Here is a 22872-nt window from a genome sequence, read left to right as displayed (position 1 = left end):
CCTCCCCTCACCACCCCTGCCCTCACTTATGATCACATGAGGATGGCAGATGTTTTCTCGTCTGTCCAGGATTCACGAGGCACGTTCGTTCGCTCACGTAGGATGATCCACGACGAGCTCCTGCCGAGCTGCAAAATGAAAATCAGCAAATTATTAGCGTCCAGCTAATCTTTAGTCTGCCTCTGTGATTTACATCCCAGCTTTCTCATGACCCCTCACATTCATCCTCTGACCCCTGTGCGGGTCCCGACCTCCAGGCTGGGAACCACTGAGCTACGTGACGGCATTTAAGGTGCAAATATGAAGAAAAAACCTTTAAATCAGCTCGCAGGTGCATTAAACCAATGACGAGAGCTCAGTTTGGTTTCCGTCCAGATGTTTCCACTGGCTGCTTTTCTGTGGTCATGAGCAGTTCTTTGCTCTGATACGAGCAGAATAAAAGCGTAATAAAAGTGTCTCGTGTCGATGTGAGGAAGCTTCCGTCACACCTGCGCGCAGACGTCAGATCTTATTTAGAAAAGGTGTTTCCAGCTTCAGCTGAGCACAAACTCTTCGAATGAACCTTTTTGGCCTTCTCTCATGCTGTACTTTAAAATAAGCTGATGGAAACACGTTTCTAAAGCTGCTTTAAAGCGTTCAGGAACCACTGGATTGATCTTAGCTTGACGATCAGGAAGTGGCGCCTTTCAAAATAAAATGAAACTGTTTGAAACGTGACGCGCTGTCAGACGTGATGCTGCTCAGCTGACGCTTGTCTCTCGTCTCCTGTTTGCAGATGAAGCTGCTGAACCTCTACATCAAACGAGCCCAGACGACCAACAGCAACAGCAGCAGCTCCTCGGACGTCTCGTCTCACAGTTAATGGAGGGACGTGTCGGTCGGAGACCCCGCGGGGGACGCCGGCGGAGGATTTCCAAAGCAAAGCCGCTATTCTTTCAGACCGCCTCTGCGCTTCCCCTCCTCCTCCTCCTCCTCCTCCTCCTCATATCTCTGCGCTTGTCTCCTGTTTGGAGGAGACCCCATCAGCGGCCCGTCGTTTAGCTCCTCCTCCACCTTCGCTCCTCAAACTTTTGAATGTAACTGCGGATCGCTTTGAGACGAGCGGGAGGGAATCAACACATTTGGAGTGTTTGGATGTAGGAAATACACTTTGTCCTCCTCCTCCTCCTCCTCCTCCTCCTCCTCCTCCTCCTCCACCATCGCCTTCAGTCAGAGGAGGCCCGTTTCTCCTTCTGCCCCTGATTGGACAGGATGAGGAGCTCCTGGATGACTGTGAGGAGGTGCAGTGTTAGGATGACGTGTCATTTGGCTGGCCCAGTGATGGCAACGAGCCCACAGGTTTGGGGAGCATAAAAACCAAATAATGTAAGAAAAAAGAAGCGTGTGAACAAACAATTTGAGAGAAAAACACTGAATGAGCATTTTTAGTTCCAGTTTTAAGTGAACTGGACGCCAGTGCATCGACTGCACTCTGTTCCTGATTGAGCTCCCACAAAAACAGTCGATGAGCTGCCAAACGAATTGACAATCCCTCAAATTTTGTGCAGATCTTTATTTATTTAACTGCTGTTAAACTGCAGTTAAATCTGTCTTAAATTCACAATCAGAGGGCAGAAGTTGAAGCTTTTTGTTTGACGAACGCTCGCCGCTTCGTGGCGTCTCGCCTGTGAACCTGAGGCGAGTGAGTGGAGAGGAAGTGCTTTGTAAATACTGCAGATGTTCCCCTCACTGGGATGGACGAGGCGAGGCGGCGGGAAGGACGTTACCAGGCCTTATTCTCTCACACACACACACACACACACACACACACACACACACACACACACACACACACACACACACACACACACACACACACACAGGTTTGCTGGCTGGGACTGTGGACAGTCGCTGGGACGCACCGCACTGTAACTCTTGGCTCTAAACAATGTGAATCTGCAGGAGGACGGACCCCGGCGGCGGCGGCGGCGGCGGCGGCGGCGGCGGCGTTCTCCCCCTGTGACCACGCTAACGCAGTATTAGCCGTTTCCTCTCACCTCCTTCGGTTCCCCCTCTCGTAGCTCCTCCCGCAGCTCCTGCAATAACCCTGAATCCACCTGCAAAGGTGTTTTGTACATACACACTTTTTTGACCACTGCTTCGCAAGATGTGACGTGAAGTCAACGGGGAAAAAAGAAGTGAACAGGTTTAATATCTCACTTTTTTGCACGTTAGCGAATTAGCTTGCATGCAACCTGCAGCACAGGGCAGCTTTGTGCTGATTGGACGGGCCCGGGGGGGGTTTTGGCTGTTAAAGTGCACTTGTAACATCACCAGATCACTCATCTCTGATCGGTCTCGTTAGCAGGCTGATAAGGAGAAGGTTCGGTCCTGCCTCTGTGCACGGCGGCGTTTTTCTCCTTCAGTGTGAACTTTGAGGAGTCGAGACGTTTGATCCCTCATTGGTTCACCCCAAAGAGATGGAGTCGGATGTTGGTGTGTGTGCTTTGTTCAGCCACTGTAGGCCGGATCAGACTCATCTCGCCTTTCAAATTCTGTTATCTCGTTTGCTAACTTCTAGCAGATTAATCATGATAATAAGAGTTCCTGATTTCACCCGAGGACAGCCCGAGTCCTCGGACGGAGTGGTGTTTTCATGAATGAGAACGGGCCAATGGTGGTTATTTAAGTCAACGAATGTACAGTCTTTCCATGTGTTCTACTTAGCTTTTTAAGTATTGGTACTGAACATGACTTCAGCGGCCTGTACGCCTGTAACATGCCTGACTGCACTCTGCTTTCACACTCGGATGAGCCCAGTTTGGGCTTCATGGGGTTTTACCTTCTCTCAATTAAAGCAAATCTGCATTCTGCACATGACATGAGTTTAAGTTCACCACTCGGCCTGCTGGTCGCTGTCACGTTACTGGTCCTAGAAACAAACACGATGGTATTCCTTGCAATCTGTTCACTATGCATGTTCTGCAGTACGCTGTCTTTCTTTTGTCTGTCGGTCGTGTAATATTCACACCTGTATTTATATATTTTATTTGATTTTGTTCTCTCATGATAAACTGTACAGAAGGTTTTCTTTTGTTTACTTCCACCTGTGATAGATTTGCAACGATGTAAAGAAATTGTTTGCTCTAGAAATAAACAGAATAAGACCTGATCTGGATGTCAGATTTCACGGTGTGTCTGATCTCGCGCCGGCTCGGCCGAAGCTCGCACGTCTTCGCCTTTTTCTTCCCCTCGCAGGTTGAACCTTGTCCGTGACTTTCAGGGGGGTAGCGGCAGCGTTACCGTCCGGTTCATCCATTTACGAGCACGTGCGTCCGAGCGCTGAGGTGTGCTTAGCTGCTCGGTGTAAACATTAACTGAGCTCGCTGTCAGATGACCTGCTCCTAATCTCAGGTTCTTTGAGGAGACAGCTGCGAGGGACTGAACTCGTCCCGCCTTCCTTCATTAGTCTGGGGGCTTAAAAATAAACATGCATGCTGGACTTAAACTGGAAGTCAGGAGTGTTTCATGCAGTGTCCACAGCAGCTCCTCCATCACTGCCTTCACTATATTTTATCAGTGTGAGCTGCTGTGAAAGTTAAACCACTTGAAATATCAGAGCAATCCTGAAGCCCTTTTACAGCTGATCTCAGACCTGCAGGCACACATGACCCTCCTCCGTGCTCCCCCAAAACGTATGGCCGTCCTCATGTTTGTTTTCTAAAATTTGCCTCAAACATCATTACACTAAGTGAGTTTAAAGTCGAGCTTTAGGGCCACACTGTTGGCAGTGTCAACAACTGCTCAAGTGAAGCTGCTATTAATGCATCAACCCGGCTACACATTGGTGGTGGGAGGGGTGCCCGCACACTCCGCCTCTCAAAGGTCGTCCAAGGTATGCTAATGGGAGTCTGATGACATCACCGGGACCATATAAGAGGGGGGCGAGGAGGTTTGGCTGCAAACCTCTCTGAGGCGAAATCTGAGGAAAGCAGCAGGCAGAAGCAGCTCCGTCTGTCTCCACGTCCTCCTCGTGGTCCTGGGATACAAGAAGGCGCCACACTGGAAAATATGCTGTTCTGCCATTCCCAGCCTGAGTCCTACCACCAGCACTCTGCTAGTTACATTAGGTAAAGCACAAGCTGCTGAGAAGCTGCAGACACGTGTGGATTGCATCTGGGAAGCATTGGATCTCCTGCAGGTTAAATCAAAGTGCAAAGCAGCGAGATTTGCAGAGGTCTAGAGGTGCTTGCAGGACTTGAAATGTACTTGTGAAACGTGCAGTAATTCTGCCTCCAGGAGCACATTTCTGTATGCTGTTACTCACATCTGAACTTCTGATTTTGACTTTAAAGGAGCGTTGCATTCAAAGTCCACATTTAGAGCACGACTGTTGAGCACAGGCTGTTTTTCAGGCCACTTAACACGAGCTGATGAGTGACTGTGTGCTTTGAAACCTCAGCCTCTTTGTTCCTGTGATTACATGATTAGATTAAACGGGACGCTCACCTCTGTGGCCCCCGCGCTCAGCCCCTCTTCTGTCCTTCTGGTCCCTTTCAGAGACGCCTTGGCACCTTTCTTGAAAAACGAAGAAGCGAGGCTTATGGCTGAAAATGGTGCCAGGAGGACGCCGTTCCAGTATATCCTGTGCGCAGCCACCTCGCCGGCTGTGAAACAGCAGGAGGAGAGTCTCACTTACCTCAACCAAGGTAGCTATCTGTCCCGTCAGTCCACTGTCCTCATTGACTCAATGGACCGGAGCTCATTTTGTCACACGGCAGGTTAGACTGCATCAAGATGTCCAATCTGGAGCTACCAAAGAGACAGTTTACCAACCAGCTGAGCGTCAGCAGAGTAAGCAATGAGCCAGATTTCAGCTTTTTGTAACTTCACAGACTAAACTGACTATGGAGGCAAAGAAACGCCACAATTATCCTCATTTTCAGAAGCAATTAGCACCAATTAAGCTGCTTATCCTCTAGTTAGTGAAGCGTTAAAAGAAAAAAATGGCATTCAGAATTTCTCATAGGCCACAGTGACGCCTCGCCTGAACAACACGGTTCAACAATGGAAGCTGAAGATGTTAAAGCAGGCGTGACAGTAGACGTTATGGAAAGGACTCAGACAGACGGACCTTTTGATCCACGTCGCTGCACTCAAAGCCACCGAACTCCTCTCACAGAAACAGTCATTTTAGCTCTCAGATCATCGGAAGACAAACTTCACTCAGACTCGACAGAAGCAGAAAAAAACTCACCAGAACCGTCCTCGTTAGTCCTCCCACCGCTCCAACAGCCGCCATCTTTTTCCCGCCGGGACCACGCGGCTCGCCGTCGCTCAAAGCGTCCCAGCCTGTCAGCTTTATTTGAGCCTTTATTCAAGTCACTCGTTCAGATTCTTTTCAGATTCACCAGCACGTTTTTCTTTACCCTCTTTAATGTGGGGGTCTATGGGGGTTGACTCTCTTTTGGAGGCAGCCTCTAGTGGCCATCAGAGGAACTGCAGTTTTTGGCATTTTTCAGCCGTCTGATACCAAAATAAGACTAAAACTAAAACAGATTATGGCCTTTGTTGCCTCCATAGCTGTCTGTCTTTAGACTTTGAGACTTTTAAACTTTATGAAACTCACAGCGGAAAGATGTGAAAGGATTTATGACGCATTAATTATTGATCTGTGCAACATGAGCTCCTACATGTGTAAAAATGTCTGACTTTTACCTTCTAATCTAATTCACCCTTTCTGTTTCTTCTCTGTTCTCCTCCTCCTCTTCCTCCTCCTCCTCCTCCTTCTGATTGTTTCTGTCTCTCTTGTTGAACAGTGACATTTTTATTGCTTCATTTATCTACCAGTCCGCCCTGCTTATCTGCTCTACAGTAATTTGGTTGGAGTGAAAACACAATGAACGTAAGCTTGCTGTAGCATGCAGCTTCTGGCCAACGACCACGCCGCCGTGGAACGATGGCGTGTATTGATTAGCCGTTAATTGCCATCAGGGTCCATAGTTTAGCTTCATCACTGGTAGTCAGCCTTGCAGTGTCCCTCAGTGGCTGTTTAATTCTCTTTCCTTGTGATATTAAAGTTAATGCATCGTATTTGATCAGGATGGAGATTCGTAAGCGTTTTCTGGCGGCTGGCCTTCACATCTGGCTTAAACGGTTTCTAATTTAATTCAGTTTCTATCTCCACTGCCCCTCTTTTCTGATTGACTGATTTCACATTTTTCAATTTTAATCAGGTTTTTTTTAATGTTTTAAAATGTAGGTCAGTCCTACGAAATCCGTATGCTTAACAGAAAACTAGTGGAGTATACAGATATAAGCAGCAAATATGTGAAGGTAGGTGTAAGGTATTGTGTTTTCTGTTGTTGTTGTTGTCTGTTTGTTGACCTCTTCCTCTTCTTCTCTCATCTGTTTTCATGGATGCGTTTCGTGGTTCGTCACAGGTCCCTCGACCCTCCCTTCCACTTCAGGGGTGGGGTGTCGACCTTGGAGAGCTTGGTACTATCACCCAAACTTACCTTTCCTCTTTCCTGAATTGTCACAAAAGCCCTCACAAACACACACCTGGTGTTAGCTTCATGTGCACACCGCGCGCACACTCCGTATGATTCACCTGAACGAGCCAATCAGCTCCTTCTCTGGGTGTTTTTCAGAAAGACTCGCGCTTCTTTGCGTGATTAGACATCATGTTTCGTGAGCTGAGATTTAAAAAACGAGCTGATGTATTTCTGATGTCAGTGGCTGTCGTTTCGTTTTCAGCACACCATTTAAGCTGAAAGGCTCCATTTAAGATGCTCGTCGACGCGCTCGCCTCACAGTAAAGAGGCGGTTTTATTTCGTTTCCGTGTGAGTGCATCCACTCGGCATGTCTGCCTCGTCAGGCTGCCGCCGCTTCAGGCCACAGCGCCGCATCCTAGAAACGCGGGAATGGGACAGGTGGCATGTACGCAAACACACGACGCGCCGGGTTCACGGCTCAGTCATGCACGAGCCTCCATCCATAAATATCCCAGCAGCGCGTGTTTCTACAGGTCCTCCGTCCAGTTTGTTCAGTCTGAATCCTTCATCAGACCACGACCGCACAGTCCGCAACGAAGGCTTCCGGATGATGTCATCAGGGTTATTTTCATGACATCAGCGGGGTTATTTTTTGTAAAACTGCTGCAGTGCTAATGAAAGCCGGGACGCTATTATCCGCCGACACAAAGTGCATCAACGTGGTGGAAACAAAGAGTAATTCTTATGAATTCATTAATGAATGGAAGCAAAAACTTTTTGCTTTTAGCTTTTTCTTCAGCCTGACATGATCGTAAGGTCTCAGACTGCGTCACACCCTTAAATTTTGTATGCTTGAATTTCCCCAAAATGTCTTTAAAGGTCCCATAAAATGGCGTCAGCGCTTCCTCAGTGTGCTGCATTTCCTGCTGAAACTGCTCAGCCAATGAGCGTACAGCTGCGTGGAGACAGAGGTGGAAAGCCGTGCTGGATGAAAGACGAAAAATGGATTTTTTAAAGCGTCTGAAGAGACGCTGTTTTCCAGGAAGCTCACATGTGCATTTCATGGGACCTTTAAACCTGTTGTGGGAGCTGCATCTCACAGATCACATGCATGTAGCTCATTGGCCGAGGGTCATTTCCCTTTGGACACACAGTCTGCAGATGCTCTGTTTAAGCATGTGTGACGGGTAGGAATGGAGATGACACTCCACCTCCCGACCCTCATGAAACTGTCTCAGTATGTCTTCATGTCAATGTCGCACTGCGCCCGACAGTCCGGCTGTTCGGCTGCGTGCGAGCTGCCCCGCCCGGCTGCTCTCCCGCCTAAACGCCTGATCCCGCCTGTTCGCAGAGCATCGTGCGTGTGGTGTTTCATGACCGTCGGCTGCAGTACATGGAGCACCAGCAGCTGGAGGGGTGGAGGTGGAACAGGCCCGGAGACCGAATCCTGGACATAGGTGAGTTCACCGTCCCAACGCTAGCAGCTCTGTGAAGCTACGCTTTGAGCTAACTGCTGGGGACCATGAATGTCTTCAGTTCAGCCAATAGCTGTTGAGATCTATCAGTCAGTGTTCGGCCCCGTCGCTCATAGGCTCATTTCTTGCAGATATCCCGCTGTCAGTGGGGATACAGGAGCCTCGTTCACACCCTCTGCACCTCAACACCATTGAGTTCCTCTGGGATCCCGTGAAGAACGCCTCCGTGTTCATCCAGGTACCGTCAGATTCAGGTGAAAACATCTGCAGGAGGCGTTCAGACTGAAGACTGAAGCTGGTCAAACCCTCTGTTGTCTTCTCAGGTCAACTGCATCAGCACTGAGTTCACCCCCAGGAAGCACGGCGGGGAGAAGGGCGTCCCCTTTCGTATCCAGGTGGACACTTTCACCACCAATGAACACGGAGAGTACATGGAGCATGTCCACTCGTCCAGCTGCCAGGTCAAAGTCTTCAAGGTATGAAACTCTGCACGAGCTTCCTGCGCTCCAATGATCATCAGAAAAATCTGCTGATCTTCTAAATGAATGTGTAAATGTTTGAAGCCCAAAGGAGCCGACCGCAAACTGAAGACCGACAGGGAAAAGATCGATAAAAAGACCCTTCAGGACAAAGAGAAGTACCAACCGTCCCACGAGACCACCCTGCTGAAAGAGGTGAGGCGCCGTTATGTAACAGAGCGCACCTGAGAGGTGCCTTTCAGCTCGCCGTTTATTGACCCGCGGCAGTAAATTCTTATGTCATCTGCATGTTTATCTAATCTCGTGGGCGCCGAAGCCGTTCAGTCCTGTGGTTTATTGTCACGGCCTCGCCTGGCGCTCGGTCGCTTCGCCGCCGTGTCTTTGACATGTTTTAAACCACCTCTCCATCAGTGTTAATATGTCGCTGTGCTTGTTTTGACTCAGTCTTTTTAAAGTCTCTGTCAATGATTGGGACGGTGAACGCCGGGTGACCCCGCACTTCCTGCTTAATGTGGTTTGTCATTCAAGTGGATGAAAGCAAACATGCACTGTATCTTCTGAAGGTGTTACCACTGAGCGCTTACATCCTTTACACCTGTAAAGACACCACAGAGTCACCTGCAAGGCAGAGTGGCCTCTTTCAGAGCGCTCCTAAATATTACTGTATCGTTGCATTTGATGGATTAATACAGAGACAACATTGTAGCTGCTTGAGGTGGATTTAACTGCTTAATATTCTGTTATATCGCACATGTTTTATAAACCGATCATACGTGTTACATGTGAACCATTAATGTGTGACTATCAATCAGTAGCTATAGTTGTCAGATAATTGTAGAGAGTAATTGTACAATACTTGAGTAAATGTACTATTTCCTTCACAGCTGGTTTAAAAATCGAGATTAGAAATGGAAAAACTGAGCTCAGGGATGATTTTAAAGCGCCATACTCAAACCATACGCAAACCGCTGCCTGTTAGCACATCGAGCAAACTTTGAGCGACGAAAGGCTTCGTAGAGCGCGAAGAGGTTTCAGGGTCTGTTAGCACAAGCAGCACCAACGTTACGCATGGTCATTTGGCAGAAAAATACACATTTTGTGTTTAATAAGATATTTTAACCCTGAATTTGTGCTCCTGTAGCCTCTGTGCTCAGATGATTTTACTTTGGCGGGCTGAATAATCAGGAAACACCTTCTTCCTGCTTCCCTCTCAAGTGCTCTCCTTGGCCTGACGCCCTGAATCTCACCATCCACAGCAGCAGCAGCAGCGCTCCATCACCAGCTTACCACAGGTCGCCCACTTCCTGTAGCTTCACAGACGGGTGAGTCAGCGTTCACAGCCAGCGTCGGCGTTTCTACGTTCGCTGCGCAGCAGCGTGATCAGTCTGCTTTAGTCGAGCGTTGTAGGAAAGCTGTAGATTAATGTCAAGGTGGACTTTAAGTGGAGCTGATTTTGATTAATGAAGATCACTGTGAAAAGGCAGACAAGTTGTAAGAAAGGTGTAAATTCGTCACGTAGGCCTGGGGTTGACCACTGTACCGCTGCTGGGCTCCAAACTCTACAAACACACAGTTAAACACACACTTTCATCGTACCTGGACAGACAGGTGTGTTTCACAGTAGATCAAACCACACTCAACCCTCCCCATCTGTTCTCTCTGTAGCAACTGTTCTCCAAACCAGCCGGAGGAGCTGCTCATGCCCGGCTGCTCTGACGTAAGTAACGGAGGCCGTGCGCAGTCAGTGTTAATGCTGCTCTCTGATTCCCTTTGGGCCATTGTTTGGAGACCGTGGATGCTCTGCTGCTATTCTCACTTCTTCTTTTTGACATGTAGCACCTTCTGCCATCGTCCTCGCCGCAGGACACTCTGCAGTGGCTGCACCGTCACAGGTTCTCACCTTTCTCCAGGCTCTTCTCCAGCTTCTCAGGTAACGGCGGTGAAAAGCACAGCGCACTTCGATGAGTAGAAAAGAGCTGAGCGACTCGCCGGGGGAATATTTCCCTGAATGTTTCTGAGCGGGGAGGAAGAATCGATCCTCTGCTGTTGTTGCAGGTGCTGATCTGCTGAGGATGAGCAGGGAGGATCTGATCCAGATCTGCGGCCCAGCAGACGGCATCCGCCTCTTTAACACCATGAAGGGAAGGTGAGGCGTTAAAATACACCTCGAAGCTCTCAGTCACAGCAGAGCCGCACAGAAAAAGACTGTAGGTGGCGCTAGAAGCCGGGCGACGCAGAGGCTGCTTGGTTTACGGCGAGAGGAAACGCACAAATTGACTTACAGCTTACCTGAACGAATCAGCCTCTCCGTACTCTCTCCGCTGGCTTTGAACGTTATCGTTCCTCTTTATCACAGCCGTGCGTGACGTAGCTTATAGCGCCACCTTCTGACAGCTCGGTTAACTCACTCCAAACCAGTTTATGGAAACACACGTCGCTCGCTTTGTCTTTTAGAGACGTTTCAACATTTGACTTAAAATTCACTTGAGAGTGATGGAAATGCAATATTTTCTTATCTAGTTAAAATTGACCTAAAAGACAGTAGAATGAACTGAAACACAGATTTGTGTCAGAGAACTTTGACAACGCAGGCGTTTCAGTGTTTATGTGAAACAGCGCGTCAGTCTCTGCTCACCTTTTCCAGGTGCGTTCAGCCTCGTCTCACCATCTATGTGTGTCAGCAGCAGGCCAGACATCAGCCTCCCATCAAGCCGGACGGTGGGGAGAGTAAGTGCACATACTGTCTCTTGTGATTCAGTGGCCACTTTATTAGGTACACCTGTATAATCTCAGGTAATCCAATACAACAGCCCTGCTGTCTTTACTGAGCTCATTATGTTGGAAATGTGTGATTTTAATGTTTACTTAACACCTCTATGACAGTGTCAACTAAGACTGAACATAATAGGCGTCATAAAAGGCGACTTTATGGCAGGGCGGCGTTGGGTTGGGCCTGTTTACGCTGAGTGTAAGTGTGGACTGTCCTCCGTCCTCCCTGCAGTCTATCAGGCTCTGTACCTGGAGGAGCTGACGCTGTTGGACCTGTCTGAAAAGATCGCCATGCTGTACACCATCACTCCACAGCAAATCACACACATCTACAGACAAAACCCCAACGGGATCCACGTCTTAGTCTCCGACGAGGTATCCTCTCGCCTCCTCTGTTGACCTCATGCCTTTGAACCTTCTACAAATGAGCCAATTTAAGACTTATTGAGGCATTTTTACAGGAAGGCACAGTGACAAAGACGTATAGCACTGTCATTTCTCGGCTAATTGTGCCACCTGTAAAAGGACGTGTTTTTAGGACTTTATACCGGACGATGAGCTGCAGGCGGACAGTTTGATCTGCAGCTCTTGAAACGTTTTCATCGGTCGACCTGTTTGTTTCAGATGGTGCAGAACTTCAGGGAGGAAACGAGCTTCATCATCAGCACCATACGAGGTAACTGCCTCAAACCTTTGCACACCTGCTGTTTGCACTGCTGTGTGTTCATGTTCAACATCTTGCTGATACATCCATGTAATATCTGTACAATATTAATTTTCTTTCACACTGAGCCTCTCTCTCTCTCTCTCTCTATATACATATACATATACATATACATATACATATATTTGATCTACTGTACAATATTCTAAAACACTGTACTTAATTCTCCACCATGTGGGGATTCATCTTAATTTCACATCTAGCCATCAGCATCCGTCAAACCGTGTCTTTGATTATTGGGTGTTTTTTAATGATCTTCACTGCGTTTCTTTCTGTCATCCAGATGAAAACACCGACGGCTACCACATTGTGCTGAAATGACCGGCCGGCACTCGTGAGGGTCGAGGTTTCGTCAGTGAAATTGTACAGATTGTAAATAAATCCTTCTAGACTGCAATGTGTGACATTACCAAGAGCAGAATGCCGTTAGGCTTCAGTTCACTGCTGATTTTGTAGTTCTGCTTAGTTAATTTTCCTGTTTCATTTGTATTTTTGTAAAGTTACTGATTCCTGTTTGATATGCTTTGTAATCAGTGCCGTGTTACTCCTTCACATGTGCGCACATTTTCAGCGTTTCCACCTATGAATGCAAGTTAAATGTCTCACATCATCATACAGACAAATGGAAAAGACAAATGAACAAAACTGTATTATGCTGTTTGAATGCGACGCGTGTCCGTTTCCTGCTTGAAATATCAAATATGAAATGCTGTGATGTGGTTTACTGACTGTGTGCTGCTTACGCTGTGGCCTGTTTTCTCCATGAGGAGTTAAATTAGGTGAAAGCGAGATCTTTGTAGGCCAATGTGTGTTAAAATAGAGATGCTGTTTGCAGGCTGGAAGATGATTTTGACTGCTGTGGCTCTATGACGAGTGTGTTCCACTCAAAATAAAGTACTTTGCACTGTTTTCTAGAGGCCCACAGCTTTTATTCTGGTGGATGAAAATGTCTGATTGGCTGTTCTGTGCGAAAGCTGAGGATATAAATCAGCCTGCTGTTCTGCAGACGTTTCTCTCACTTCACCCTGTTTAAGGTGCCATCAAGTGATGGAGTGAGTGTACTACAGCTACAGGAAAGTGCTGTGTCAGTCTAATATGGAGGAGAACTACTGTTTTCAAACGTTTCATGTCATTAGTGGGCAAGCTGGCAAGGCCGCTTGCACACTTATGTTCTTCCCACTATTTCTTCTTCTTCTTCTTCTTATTCTCTCTGTTTTTTGACACCTAAGACACCTAACTCCTCCTTCAATTCTGGACCTAAAAATTGCAGGCAAAGTTTAAAAAAATTAAGCTTCCTTTGAGTCAGTATGCTATTACTTTGAGTTTTGATATCTGTCATAGTCTTGGAAATATTCTACAGTATGTCCTCTTTTTTCTCCATTAAAAAACATTGGACTGGAAGTTAAAAAATCAGCAATATTTCCAGATTTTTAACTCCTTCATAATTCCAGCCAGAAATTTCATTTAAAATGTAACCTGTTCAACTAACCTAGCAGAATATTTCTACAATTCAACTTTGTGATATGTCCTGTACTTTTCCAATAATTAATTTTTTTCCACAATATTTTTAACATTGAAGTTTATGGAACACACGTTTGGAAAAGCTCAAACCCAGCCCTCTTTCAACTCTAACTACTCCTTCATACTTTCAGCTAGAAATTTCATTCAACTTTTAAACGGGTCAGAAGAAGTTCTACTTTACATGTTGTACACATCGTTTTGGTATGTGTCATAGTTTCGGCGATATCATAATTTAAGTTTACTGCTGTTTTCCGAGCCTTTCAGATCTGTCCCATTGGTGTGTATTGCGCCCAGCTAGAGCGTATCACGTGACCTACGCTCTAACGCTGTCTGGCTTGAAAAAATCTCTTTCAACCTCTTGTATTTCCCTCATTTGTCAACCCTCATGCGCAATTTCTACATAAAAACGTAGAGAAAGTTGTCTTCTGTCACACTGTGTTGTTGTCATTGTGATACGAATTACGGTTTTGGAATACATCGCCTCTGTCTGCAGAGAGTGCCGACCACCAGGCCCATAGACAGCCATTCAAACTGCAGCTGCGAAACACTGCCTGAACACGGAAATGAGGGGACTTTTTAAATTGCGATATTGTCAGAACCCTACTAGATATCAAAATACAGATTTCACCGGAGAACTCTGAAGTCTTTGAGACCCGAAAAATGTTTCAATCATGTTTCTACGTGGACATATGACAGCGTAGCGTTTAGACTTTTAAAGGCTGTGATCTGGGAAGCGCGCAGGTTGCAAACCTGTGTGTGTGTGTGTGTGTGTGTGTGTGTGTGTGTGTGTGTGTGTGTGTGTGTGTGTGTGTGTGTGTGTGACAGAAACACAGGAAGACATAGAATGCCGTGTGAAATTAATGGAAATGCGTGCGGAAAACACACCATACATGTCTTTTATTCTGAAGGAACTTTTATTTTGAAAATGATGCCGGGTAAAGGAGGTGAGGTGTGGATGTGTATGTCGCTTGACTACGTGACTGACGGCGTCTTCTGTGTTCAGTGTGTTGGTGTGCTTTTGGCTTATATTTCCTGCATCTCCCAGCTTGCCCACGCATTTTCTTCAGGAAATGCATTTCTAGTTTGTAGATATTGCTTCGGACACACTGTGGACAGACAGGTGTCTCTCCCCTCTCAGGTCTCGTCCCGCCCCTGATGGGAGTTGATTTGGATCAAGTGGGGAAAGATAAGAGCAGATTTATGGAAATATGACAGGACAGGAGCTCAAACATGTTTTTTTCTGCTGTGATATAAAGAGAAATTTAGATTCTGTATTTACTTTCATGATTAGCCCCTCTATCTTTGCATGGCCTAATTAGCCTGTTAGCTGGAGCACACCTTCAAAATCCACCAGGAAAGGTCATTTTGTTCAGACATGCGTCTCTGCAGCCTCCAGCCGCTCTGCGAACGTCACATCAGCGTCCCTCTGATGTACAGAATGCAGAACTTTGTGCTTTAAAGGCATAACTTCACTCTTGATTTGGATAACTTTGAATCCTCACAGTAGCTTTAGCATCTCTGCACACACAGAGCACGTCAACAGCATCAGCTGCTCAGTTCATCACCCTCCTGCACGTGGTGACGGAGATGTGCGCGCGGGTCAGCGTGCAGGTGTGCAGACATCAGGAGGAGGCGGGAAGCTGCCGCTGAGTTTGGGGATTGAACGAGCACAGCAGCCTTCGGAGGGACGTGATGACGCAGGATCGTCGCGCCCCGTCATTCGCTTGTGACTTCACCCTGAAGTCTGCGGTCCCCCTCAGGCCTCAGGTACCGTTTCCTGGAGCCAATCAGCGCGCAGAGAAAGTTAAGTTTCGTTTCCTCTGAACTGGTTTCCCACTTAAGAATCGCTTTCCGCGGCAGCTCGGCGCAGATCACGGAGAGAAGCCGCGAAGAGTCACATCAGCCCGGTGAGCGTCAGACGGCGGATCGCGAGGATGGGTGAGAGCTGCGTTTCTTTCTCAGTGTGAGCAGGGTGAGGAAAAGAGTGTGATCAGAGAGGAGCAGGCGACATCAGTGTGGATGGAAAATTTCATATCCTCCAGCTCTGTCTGTCTGTCGGTCTGTCTGTCGGTCTGTCTGTCTGTCTGACAGACAGTGTGACTCCTGTCATAACCTTAAAAAACATTTTATCACTTCTAAAACAATGTTTGCTCTGATTTGTGTGTTGAGCAAACAGTTCGGGAATAAAAGCTTCTTCCTGGTTTTCTGATAACAACAGTTGGCAGCAGAGAGCTCACTGCTGAACTTCCTCAACCAGCCAGTAATCCATCTCACATCAGACATCAGACAGACCGACAGTACGACACTGCAGGTCAGGAGACGTCTCAGGAGGTCTGGGGTTCGTTTTTACCTGTTGTACTGTTGTATCTGTTGTTTGTTACTCTAGTACTGGTTCATTTTGGTGAAATATCTGTACTATTGTCTTATAACAGACAACAGGTAAAGCTGGGAGAATGTTTTCCTTTTTTTTAAAAAAAAAATTTAAATATTTTTTGGCTTTTCTAGCCTTTATTATAGAGACAGCTGAAGGTATGACAGGAGAGGGGGTAGAGAGAGGGGACAAAACACAGCAAATGAGCCACAGGTGGGAGTCGAACCTGCGACCACTGCAGAGCACTGACAGCACACACCCTACCAGCTGAGCCGTAGGAGCACCCTGAATGTTTTCTTTTGAGGTTTTGTGTTACGGGCTTCTGTCAGGCCAACACATACGCTGAACACCTTTGGTTGTCAATCCAGGAAGAGGAAGTGTGGCCTCACCTGAAACCCAGGTGAGCTCGGCTTTGTTTCTGCCATGATGCACGCTGAGACACATCAGGTCTCCTGCTTGTGCCAACAGCCATGATGCTTCATTCAGATGAGGTAACAGACACAAACAGAACGTAAACTGAACTAGTTCAGGGCGATGGTTATCAGTCGTTGTCCATGAAAGTCTCAAACAGGATGCCACTCCCTTTCACTCGCCTGGCGTCTGCCCTCAGGCGGCTCCTATCATGTGAGACACGCCCTCCTCTCATTAACAACCAATCAAAATGACAAATGACAACCATGACCACTTTGTAATGTTATAACTGCACAACCAATTGTGCCTCTGGGGACAAAAAAAGTTCTCATTTATTTGACTTGACAAAGTGCTGAGATCCAATATGTGGTCACGAATAAGAGCAAGCGTTTGTTTCTACACTGATTTATTCATATTTATACTTTGTCTTGCAGCATTAGTCGTCAAGATGTGTGAAAAGTGAGCGAGCTCTGATGGACGACCAGGAAAAAGGAAGGTAAAGCTGAAATCTGTGGCATTTTGTGTTTTATGTGCTTGCAGCGCAGTGTTCAGTGCTTTATTCTAACTTGCTCTTCTTAAATCCTGTCTGTAACAACAGTGATCTCTACGTTTGCGAAGAAGGAACCAGTGCTGTAATGGCAGCTCAAGGGGAAGTGAAGGTAAATAATTGTTGAAATTCTCAACATGTTAGGGGGAGATGCTCCTATTCAATCCATTAAACTGCCAGCTGCTATACAATAAAAGCATTTACATTAGATATACACTTAAATATATTTAAAGATAAAGACAGTTATCAAGCAAACATAACTTAAAAATGTGTTCACTTCATACGTATTAAACTACCTGTAATTGTTTTGCATTGCAACATGTAATACCTCAGTACTAAATATCATCAACAAATAATTGCACTTGCAAAAATTTGAATTGCAAATGAGGAAAAATAACAGCACTTCTTATTTTAGAGTCAGGAGGAGGATCTGTCACCCGACATCAAGGACTGGAGTAAACATCAAGTGAGAGAATGGGTTCTCAAGCTGAAAGATGTGGAGGACAGAGTTGCAGAAATACTGTTTCAGCAGGACATTAATGGGCGTAGTCTTTTGCTTTTAGATACAACAGACTTAAACCAAATGGGTGTGACTTTTGGACCTGCAAAACTTGTCATTCATGCCAGAGATGAGGCAGTTAAATTAAAAAAAGAGGAACCAATAAGCTCTACAAATCCACGCAAGCCGTATCCGTTTTGTAGGTACCATGATACATACAGATACATGGAGGGCAGCATTCTTGATGTTATAGAATCTGGTGCCTCAGACTTCATTGAACCGTGCCATGAGTATAAAGGTTTCACCAACACAACTGATGAAACAAGAATGAGCAAGTTCACTGCTGAGATTGTTCGCTTCGCAGCTGCCTGCATGAACAGCCGCACCAATGGCACCATACATTTTGGAATTGGGGACAAGCCAAACTTCGTCCACGGTGAAGTGTTGGGAGTGGCTGTTGAGGACAAGGAGTCTTATGCAAATGAACTAAAATCAGCCATTGATGGTCATTTTGAGCATAAACACAAACAGGCTGCTCAGAAGTGCATCAGACCCCCTCGATTTGTTGGGGTTCTCAACAAGAACACGACATCATCTGACAAATGTGTGATCGAAGTGGACATAGTTCCCGACTTTACGATCTGTCAAGACAACATCTACCACACTTTCAGCGTGGAAATAAAAAAAGCCAAGAAAAAAGCAAAAGGTAAAGAAACTGCCCAAACTGAAACACAGCCACTGAAACAATTCTTTGTCCGAGATGGCGGCAGCAGCAGGGATCTCCTCGCACCAACCACGTTTGCTAAACCAATGGTGGAGTACAACCAGTTTGTTGACAGTGTGGCGCAGTTGGCACAACGCCGCAAACAGGCGGAAGAGAAGCATCTCAATGTGATAAAAAGCAGTACTCAAGGCTCTAGATTAAGTCAGATGATAACTGGAGGTACGCTGTGTTTAGATAAGTCGCACTTTGAGCGGTACGTGATTGTAACCAACAGATCTGATGCATTCCAGTTTGATTCACTAGGATTTCTTGTGGAACTCAACCCAACAGCTGTTTTAGACTTTGATCCAGAATCGGCTAAACATGGATTGCAGTGTTACTTCGAACAGCAGAGTGCAGTAAGTGTCCATTTACCAGCAAAGTATAAAATCACAGAAGCAGTCGAGGACATTGCAAACAAGTTGAAATTAACTCGAAACACCAGCTGGATATTCTGTAATGGAGGTATTGAGGATGAGGTCCCTTCAGACGTAGACCAGTGGTTGATGGAAAAGGGAGCCTCAGTTCGAGATGTGATTTCCTTCTTGTGCCGGAAAGATGTGCTTCCAAACAAGAGATTCCTTGTCATTTTCTTGCTTTTGTCAACAGTGAGTGAGAGGATGGACCCTCTTGTTGAGACCTTCAGTACATTCTTGCAGGAGCTCAAAGGAACAGAACAAATCCTTTGCCTATTTGACAATAAAAATGCATTCAACTCCTGGAGAGACCTCATCAATGCTCGGTGCGGAAAGGACATTTCCTACAGATGCATATATGAGCTCTCTTTTGCTGAAATCAATGGCACTATTCTTAGTCTTTTTTCGAAAAACCGTAGATCCAGTCGTTTCCTACCCTGTCATGGAGGAGGCCAAGTTCTTCTTGAAAAGAAAGTGGAGCGCAGCCTGAACACCTTAGAGGTCTTGTGCGTGAACCAGTGTGAAGGAGGAAATGAGGACAAAAAAAGCACAGAGGAGGACTTCTACAAAGGAGGAAAGGTGTCGTGGTGGAATTTCTATTTCTCAGAGCAGCCTGGATCCACACCATTTATCAAGCGAGACAAGTTTGACTTCATCATGAACACTGTCATACCAGATTTGTGCTCTCTGAGAAAAGCCTGCGTGCTATTCAACCTCATGCATGTAGCTGGATGCGGTGGGACGACCTTGGCCATGCATACTTTATGGGCTCTCCGGGACAGATTCCGTTGTGCTGTCCTCAGAGACAGCAACGCTGACTTCAGTGAAGTCGCTGATCAAGTGGTCAAACTGCTAATGCATAAATATGAGGAGACAGTACCACGAGTCCCTGTTTTGCTGATGATAGATGACTTCGATGACAAGGAAAAAGTATTTGACTTGCAGCAGTTCGTTGAAAAAGAATGTGAGAAGAAAAAAATTCAGTCTAACTCTGCACAGGTAATTCTCCTGAACTGCATGATGTCAGAGTCCCCTGAACACACTGAGGCTGAAGACACAGTGTTCATTGGAAATAATCTCTCCGACAAGGAGCAGAAACTGTTTGAGGAAAAACTTGTAGAAATTGAGAAAACCCACAAGAATGCTCAAAAAACCTTCTACGGATTCATGATCATGAAGAAGAACTTTTCGCCAAAATACGTTCAGGGTGTGGCCTGCAAGACCCTGAAGAGCTTCAACATCAATCAGAAAGAGGGACAACTCCTGGCGGTTTTAGTTCTGTTGCATGTTTACTGCAAGGGTGCCTCTCTCTCTGTCTCTCTGTGTGAGGAGTTTCTTGGTCTTCAACCAAAACCATTTTGTGGAACCATCAAAGTTGAAGAAGGATTTGGCAAATTTTCCACTTTAATTGCCAGCTGCTCAGTTGAGGGCAAGGTCGTATTCAAAGCTGTGAAAATTATCCATTCAAGTATTGCAAAGCACTGTCTGCAAGAACTTACAACAACACACAATGTGAGCAAAGCTGATCTCGCCGATCTTCTGCTGACCACAAACAACTTTTATGAGAGCACACAAGGCAAAGACAAACTCCTGCAGGATGTTTACCACATTCTGGTGAAGAGATATCATTCAGTGGAGGAAGACTCTCAGTTCTCACCACTCATTCAACACATTACCACTGAAACCCCAGGCCTGGAGGAGATGGTGCTAAAAAATGCATCAAAAAGATTTGAGAAAGATGCCGTGGTCTCTCAGGTACTAGCCAGGTACTATTACCTGAAAAAGAGGGATTTCTCAGAGGCCAAATTTTGGGCAAAGAGAGCAAGAGATCTTTCCAAAGACAGCTCGTATATTGCAGACACGTCAGCACAAGTAATCAAGCATGAACTGAAGAATGCCATTGCAAACTACAAGGAAGACCTCATTGGTTATGATGATCTGAAGATGTTCCTCAAAATGGCTCAGTCAGCAGTGGAGGCATTCAAGGAAACACAGAGCCTTGCAAAGAAGGAGTCACTTCACCGATTACAAATCAAGACAGACAACTGCCCTTTCAATACATCAGGGTGCCTGGGAGAAATTCAGGTGGGAGTCCTGGTCATTGACATGCTGGCAAAGACCCCCATCTTTTCTTCAGACAATGTCCGCCATGACATAATGAGTAGGGTTCTCTCTGGAGATCTTAAACTTGAGGATGTAGAAAGACATGATCAACGGAGAAGCAAACACAGACTGTACTACATCATTCTCAGACAGTTTGAGGATTTACTCTACAACCTCAAATGTAAGATGAAGGTGAACATTGACTTCCTTGACAATTTTTTTGTCAACTTGGGTTCCAGATTTGGAATGAAAGACAGCCGTGAGCAAGTAGCCCAAAATGAGCTTTTCAGATGTTTTGGAGTGTATGCAAAGCTTTTCTGCAAGACAGATTCTGCAGCTCTTTTGAAGAATAAAACCATGCAAGTGATGCTAAAGCTACACCAGGCAAGACAATACCTGGAGATGCAAAAAGCCGATACCTATTCCGGGATTCTGAGTTTTCTATCAAATGACATCTCGCCTGAAATAATGGAGAAGATTGCAAGACAGTATGGATATCTTTGGGAATCTGGTAACATGACTGTGAAGGAGAGAATCAACTTGCTCTATCTCAACATTGTGTTGAGTCGTGTCAAACTGGAATCGCCACACATTCAGCCATACCAGAAACTAATTCATATCCTTTGCCAAGTTCTGTGTGAGCAATTCCGATTAAGTGATAGTCTGCCACTACACTTCATTGCAGTTGTGCTGTTGTGGCCACAGCCACACCAGCCCAATCCAGAATATAGAAATCTGGGGAGGTACATCTCACAGATGAAGACCTCTTATCACTCAGAGATGAAGGAAGTGTACAATGGCAAGAGGCCCATGATCCATTTCTTCCTGGGAAAGAAGCAGGGCTACCATCGACTGGTGCCCCTTCGGGCAATCAAAAGGTGCATCATGTCCACCCAGGAACAGTTTTCCTCCCTGTGGGAAAATGGCAAAATATGGAAAGACAAGAAGGTGGAGGAGCTCCTTTGCAGGGTCACTGGTGAGGTGAAGGGCGACTTCATACTGGCAGATACTTGTATCCCAGAACTGAAGATCGACGTCACTCCAGTGTTTCGAAGCGAGCTTAGTGGCCGTGCGTACGGGTCAAAAGTGACATTCTTCATCGGTTTCTCAATGAAAGGCCCTGTTGCTCTTGACATTAACTAAGCTATGAAAGCAGCCGCTCCCAGCTTACCATATTTTCAGCTTATTGTTGTTTAACCACCTGTTTTATACACTCCTGTACTTTAAAAAAGGGATTGCGTTGCTTTTAATGAATTATGATACTGCAGTATATTACATTTTGCCTGCATCCTCGGCTCTGTACATTATGTCACTGATACTATTTCTTCGTAAAGGAAAACATTTGTTAAGTATAACTATTGAAATGTGTCCTGTAGCTCACTCTATGTTGTATGTATGAAGCATTATAATGAAATTGAAATGTTGTTTTTTCCAGTATTATCTGACTTTGAATTGGAATTCAGCTATTACCTTTGATCATGTTCTGCATTAACTGAAATGTGAAAGTGATTTAATAATATTCCATGAAATGAAATAATCTACATCATACTTTTATTTTCACTTTTTTTAACTTTTGAAAAAAAAATGGTGTACTGTAACAACTGTGTAAGATATTGCAATATTTTACATTTAGCATCTTTGATCATGCATGTTTCATTACTGATGCAGCTGGTTTGGTTTTAAATAACCTTTGAATGATGTTTTACTGACTTAACTTTTACTGAAATGTCTCTTTTATTTCACTGTCACTTATTTTTTGATACTGAATATTAAGTTGTTGATTTTTATTTTTACTTGTTGTGTTTATTTTGATCCTGATTCGGTTACTGCTGATTTTTTTTTACTTTTTGTCGTTACATTACTGAAAAGATTTTCTTCGAACAGCTTTTTTGCATTCCATGAAAAACAGTGAGCTTTGTTATACCTTTTAAATAAAGATGTGATGTCACCATGTAAGAATGTATTTACTTCACTATGTGCACAAGCTGTCACTGTCCAGTCCAACACTTAAGTAGTTACATAAAAGAACTTAAAGATATACAAATTAAACATACAGGTATTTGTGATAAGTATATTACAGTGCTTCAACATGAAGTGGCATTGTCCATTTAAGGCTGCCCTTACCTGTATGACACACTGGAGGGCGCCACAAACTCAGAAATTATAGAACCCATGGGCTGTGCAATTGAGTCTGTTGAGTCAGTAAAACTTAGAGGTACAATATTAAGTTCCTTTGTGCTCCAGTGTCTGAGACCAAAAACAAGATGATTATAGCTCAATACATCTCAGAGAAATCTTGCTAAGCCTAAATTCACTT

The 22872-nt window shown here is 45.5% G+C and overlaps 3 protein-coding genes across 4 annotated transcripts in view; all 3 read left to right on the top strand.

The window, feature by feature from the left end:
• Nucleotides 1-3151, top strand: part of clasp1a (cytoplasmic linker associated protein 1a) — a 65379-nt gene extending 62228 nt beyond the window's left edge. Inside the window, exon 40 of the mRNA XM_070975298.1 lies at nt 776-3151. Coding sequence (XP_070831399.1) covers nt 776-862 — 87 coding nt within the window. The 3' untranslated portion in view covers nt 863-3151. The remainder of the gene's footprint in view (nt 1-775) is intronic.
• An 899-nt stretch (nt 3152-4050) lies between these two features.
• On the top strand, nt 4051-12306 carry tfcp2l1 (transcription factor CP2-like 1). Its single transcript, XM_070976122.1, has 15 exons — nt 4051-4109; nt 4540-4688; nt 6242-6315; nt 7829-7934; nt 8084-8190; nt 8276-8428; nt 8516-8626; nt 9647-9753; nt 10097-10148; nt 10268-10361; nt 10487-10577; nt 11076-11158; nt 11433-11575; nt 11825-11876; nt 12208-12306. Exons 1-15 carry the CDS (start codon nt 4051-4053, stop codon nt 12243-12245), a joined length of 1419 nt encoding a protein of 472 aa, XP_070832223.1. The 3' UTR covers nt 12246-12306.
• A 2055-nt stretch (nt 12307-14361) lies between these two features.
• On the top strand, nt 14362-22503 carry LOC139340745 (sterile alpha motif domain-containing protein 9-like). Of its 2 annotated transcripts, XM_070976699.1 has the most exons (4): nt 14362-15383; nt 16662-16723; nt 16826-16886; nt 17190-22503. In XM_070976699.1, exons 2-4 carry the CDS (start codon nt 16701-16703, stop codon nt 21696-21698), a joined length of 4593 nt encoding a protein of 1530 aa, XP_070832800.1. In that variant the 5' UTR covers nt 14362-15383; nt 16662-16700; the 3' UTR covers nt 21699-22503. The 2 variants fall into 2 exon arrangements, with proteins under 2 accessions (XP_070832800.1, XP_070832799.1); XM_070976698.1 differs by lacking the exon at nt 14362-15383 and having other exon boundaries at nt 16064-16723.
• Nucleotides 22504-22872: the final 369 nt, after the last annotated feature.

This window comes from Chaetodon trifascialis, chromosome 12 (assembly GCF_039877785.1).
Source record: "Chaetodon trifascialis isolate fChaTrf1 chromosome 12, fChaTrf1.hap1, whole genome shotgun sequence".
NCBI classification, from domain to species: domain Eukaryota; kingdom Metazoa; phylum Chordata; class Actinopteri; order Chaetodontiformes; family Chaetodontidae; genus Chaetodon; species Chaetodon trifascialis.
This window is presented reverse-complemented; position numbering and strand designations above follow the sequence as displayed.

Bases quoted from the DNA above. Each gene is read 5' to 3' on its own strand.
- tfcp2l1 (XM_070976122.1), top strand. From the start codon at position 4,051: ATGCTGTTCTGCCATTCCCAGCCTGAGTCCTACCACCAGCACTCTGCT. The intron at 4,110-4,539 runs GTAAAGCACAAG...GGTCCCTTTCAG, and splicing joins CACTCTGCTAGTTACATTAG to AGACGCCTTGGCACCTTTCT. The intron at 10,362-10,486 runs GTAACGGCGGTG...CTGTTGTTGCAG, and splicing joins GCTCTTCTCCAGCTTCTCAG to GTGCTGATCTGCTGAGGATG.
- LOC139340745 (XM_070976699.1), top strand. From the start codon at position 16,701: ATGGACGACCAGGAAAAAGGAAG. The intron at 16,724-16,825 runs GTAAAGCTGAAA...CTGTAACAACAG, and splicing joins GACGACCAGGAAAAAGGAAG to TGATCTCTACGTTTGCGAAG. The intron at 16,887-17,189 runs GTAAATAATTGT...TTCTTATTTTAG, and splicing joins CAGCTCAAGGGGAAGTGAAG to AGTCAGGAGGAGGATCTGTC.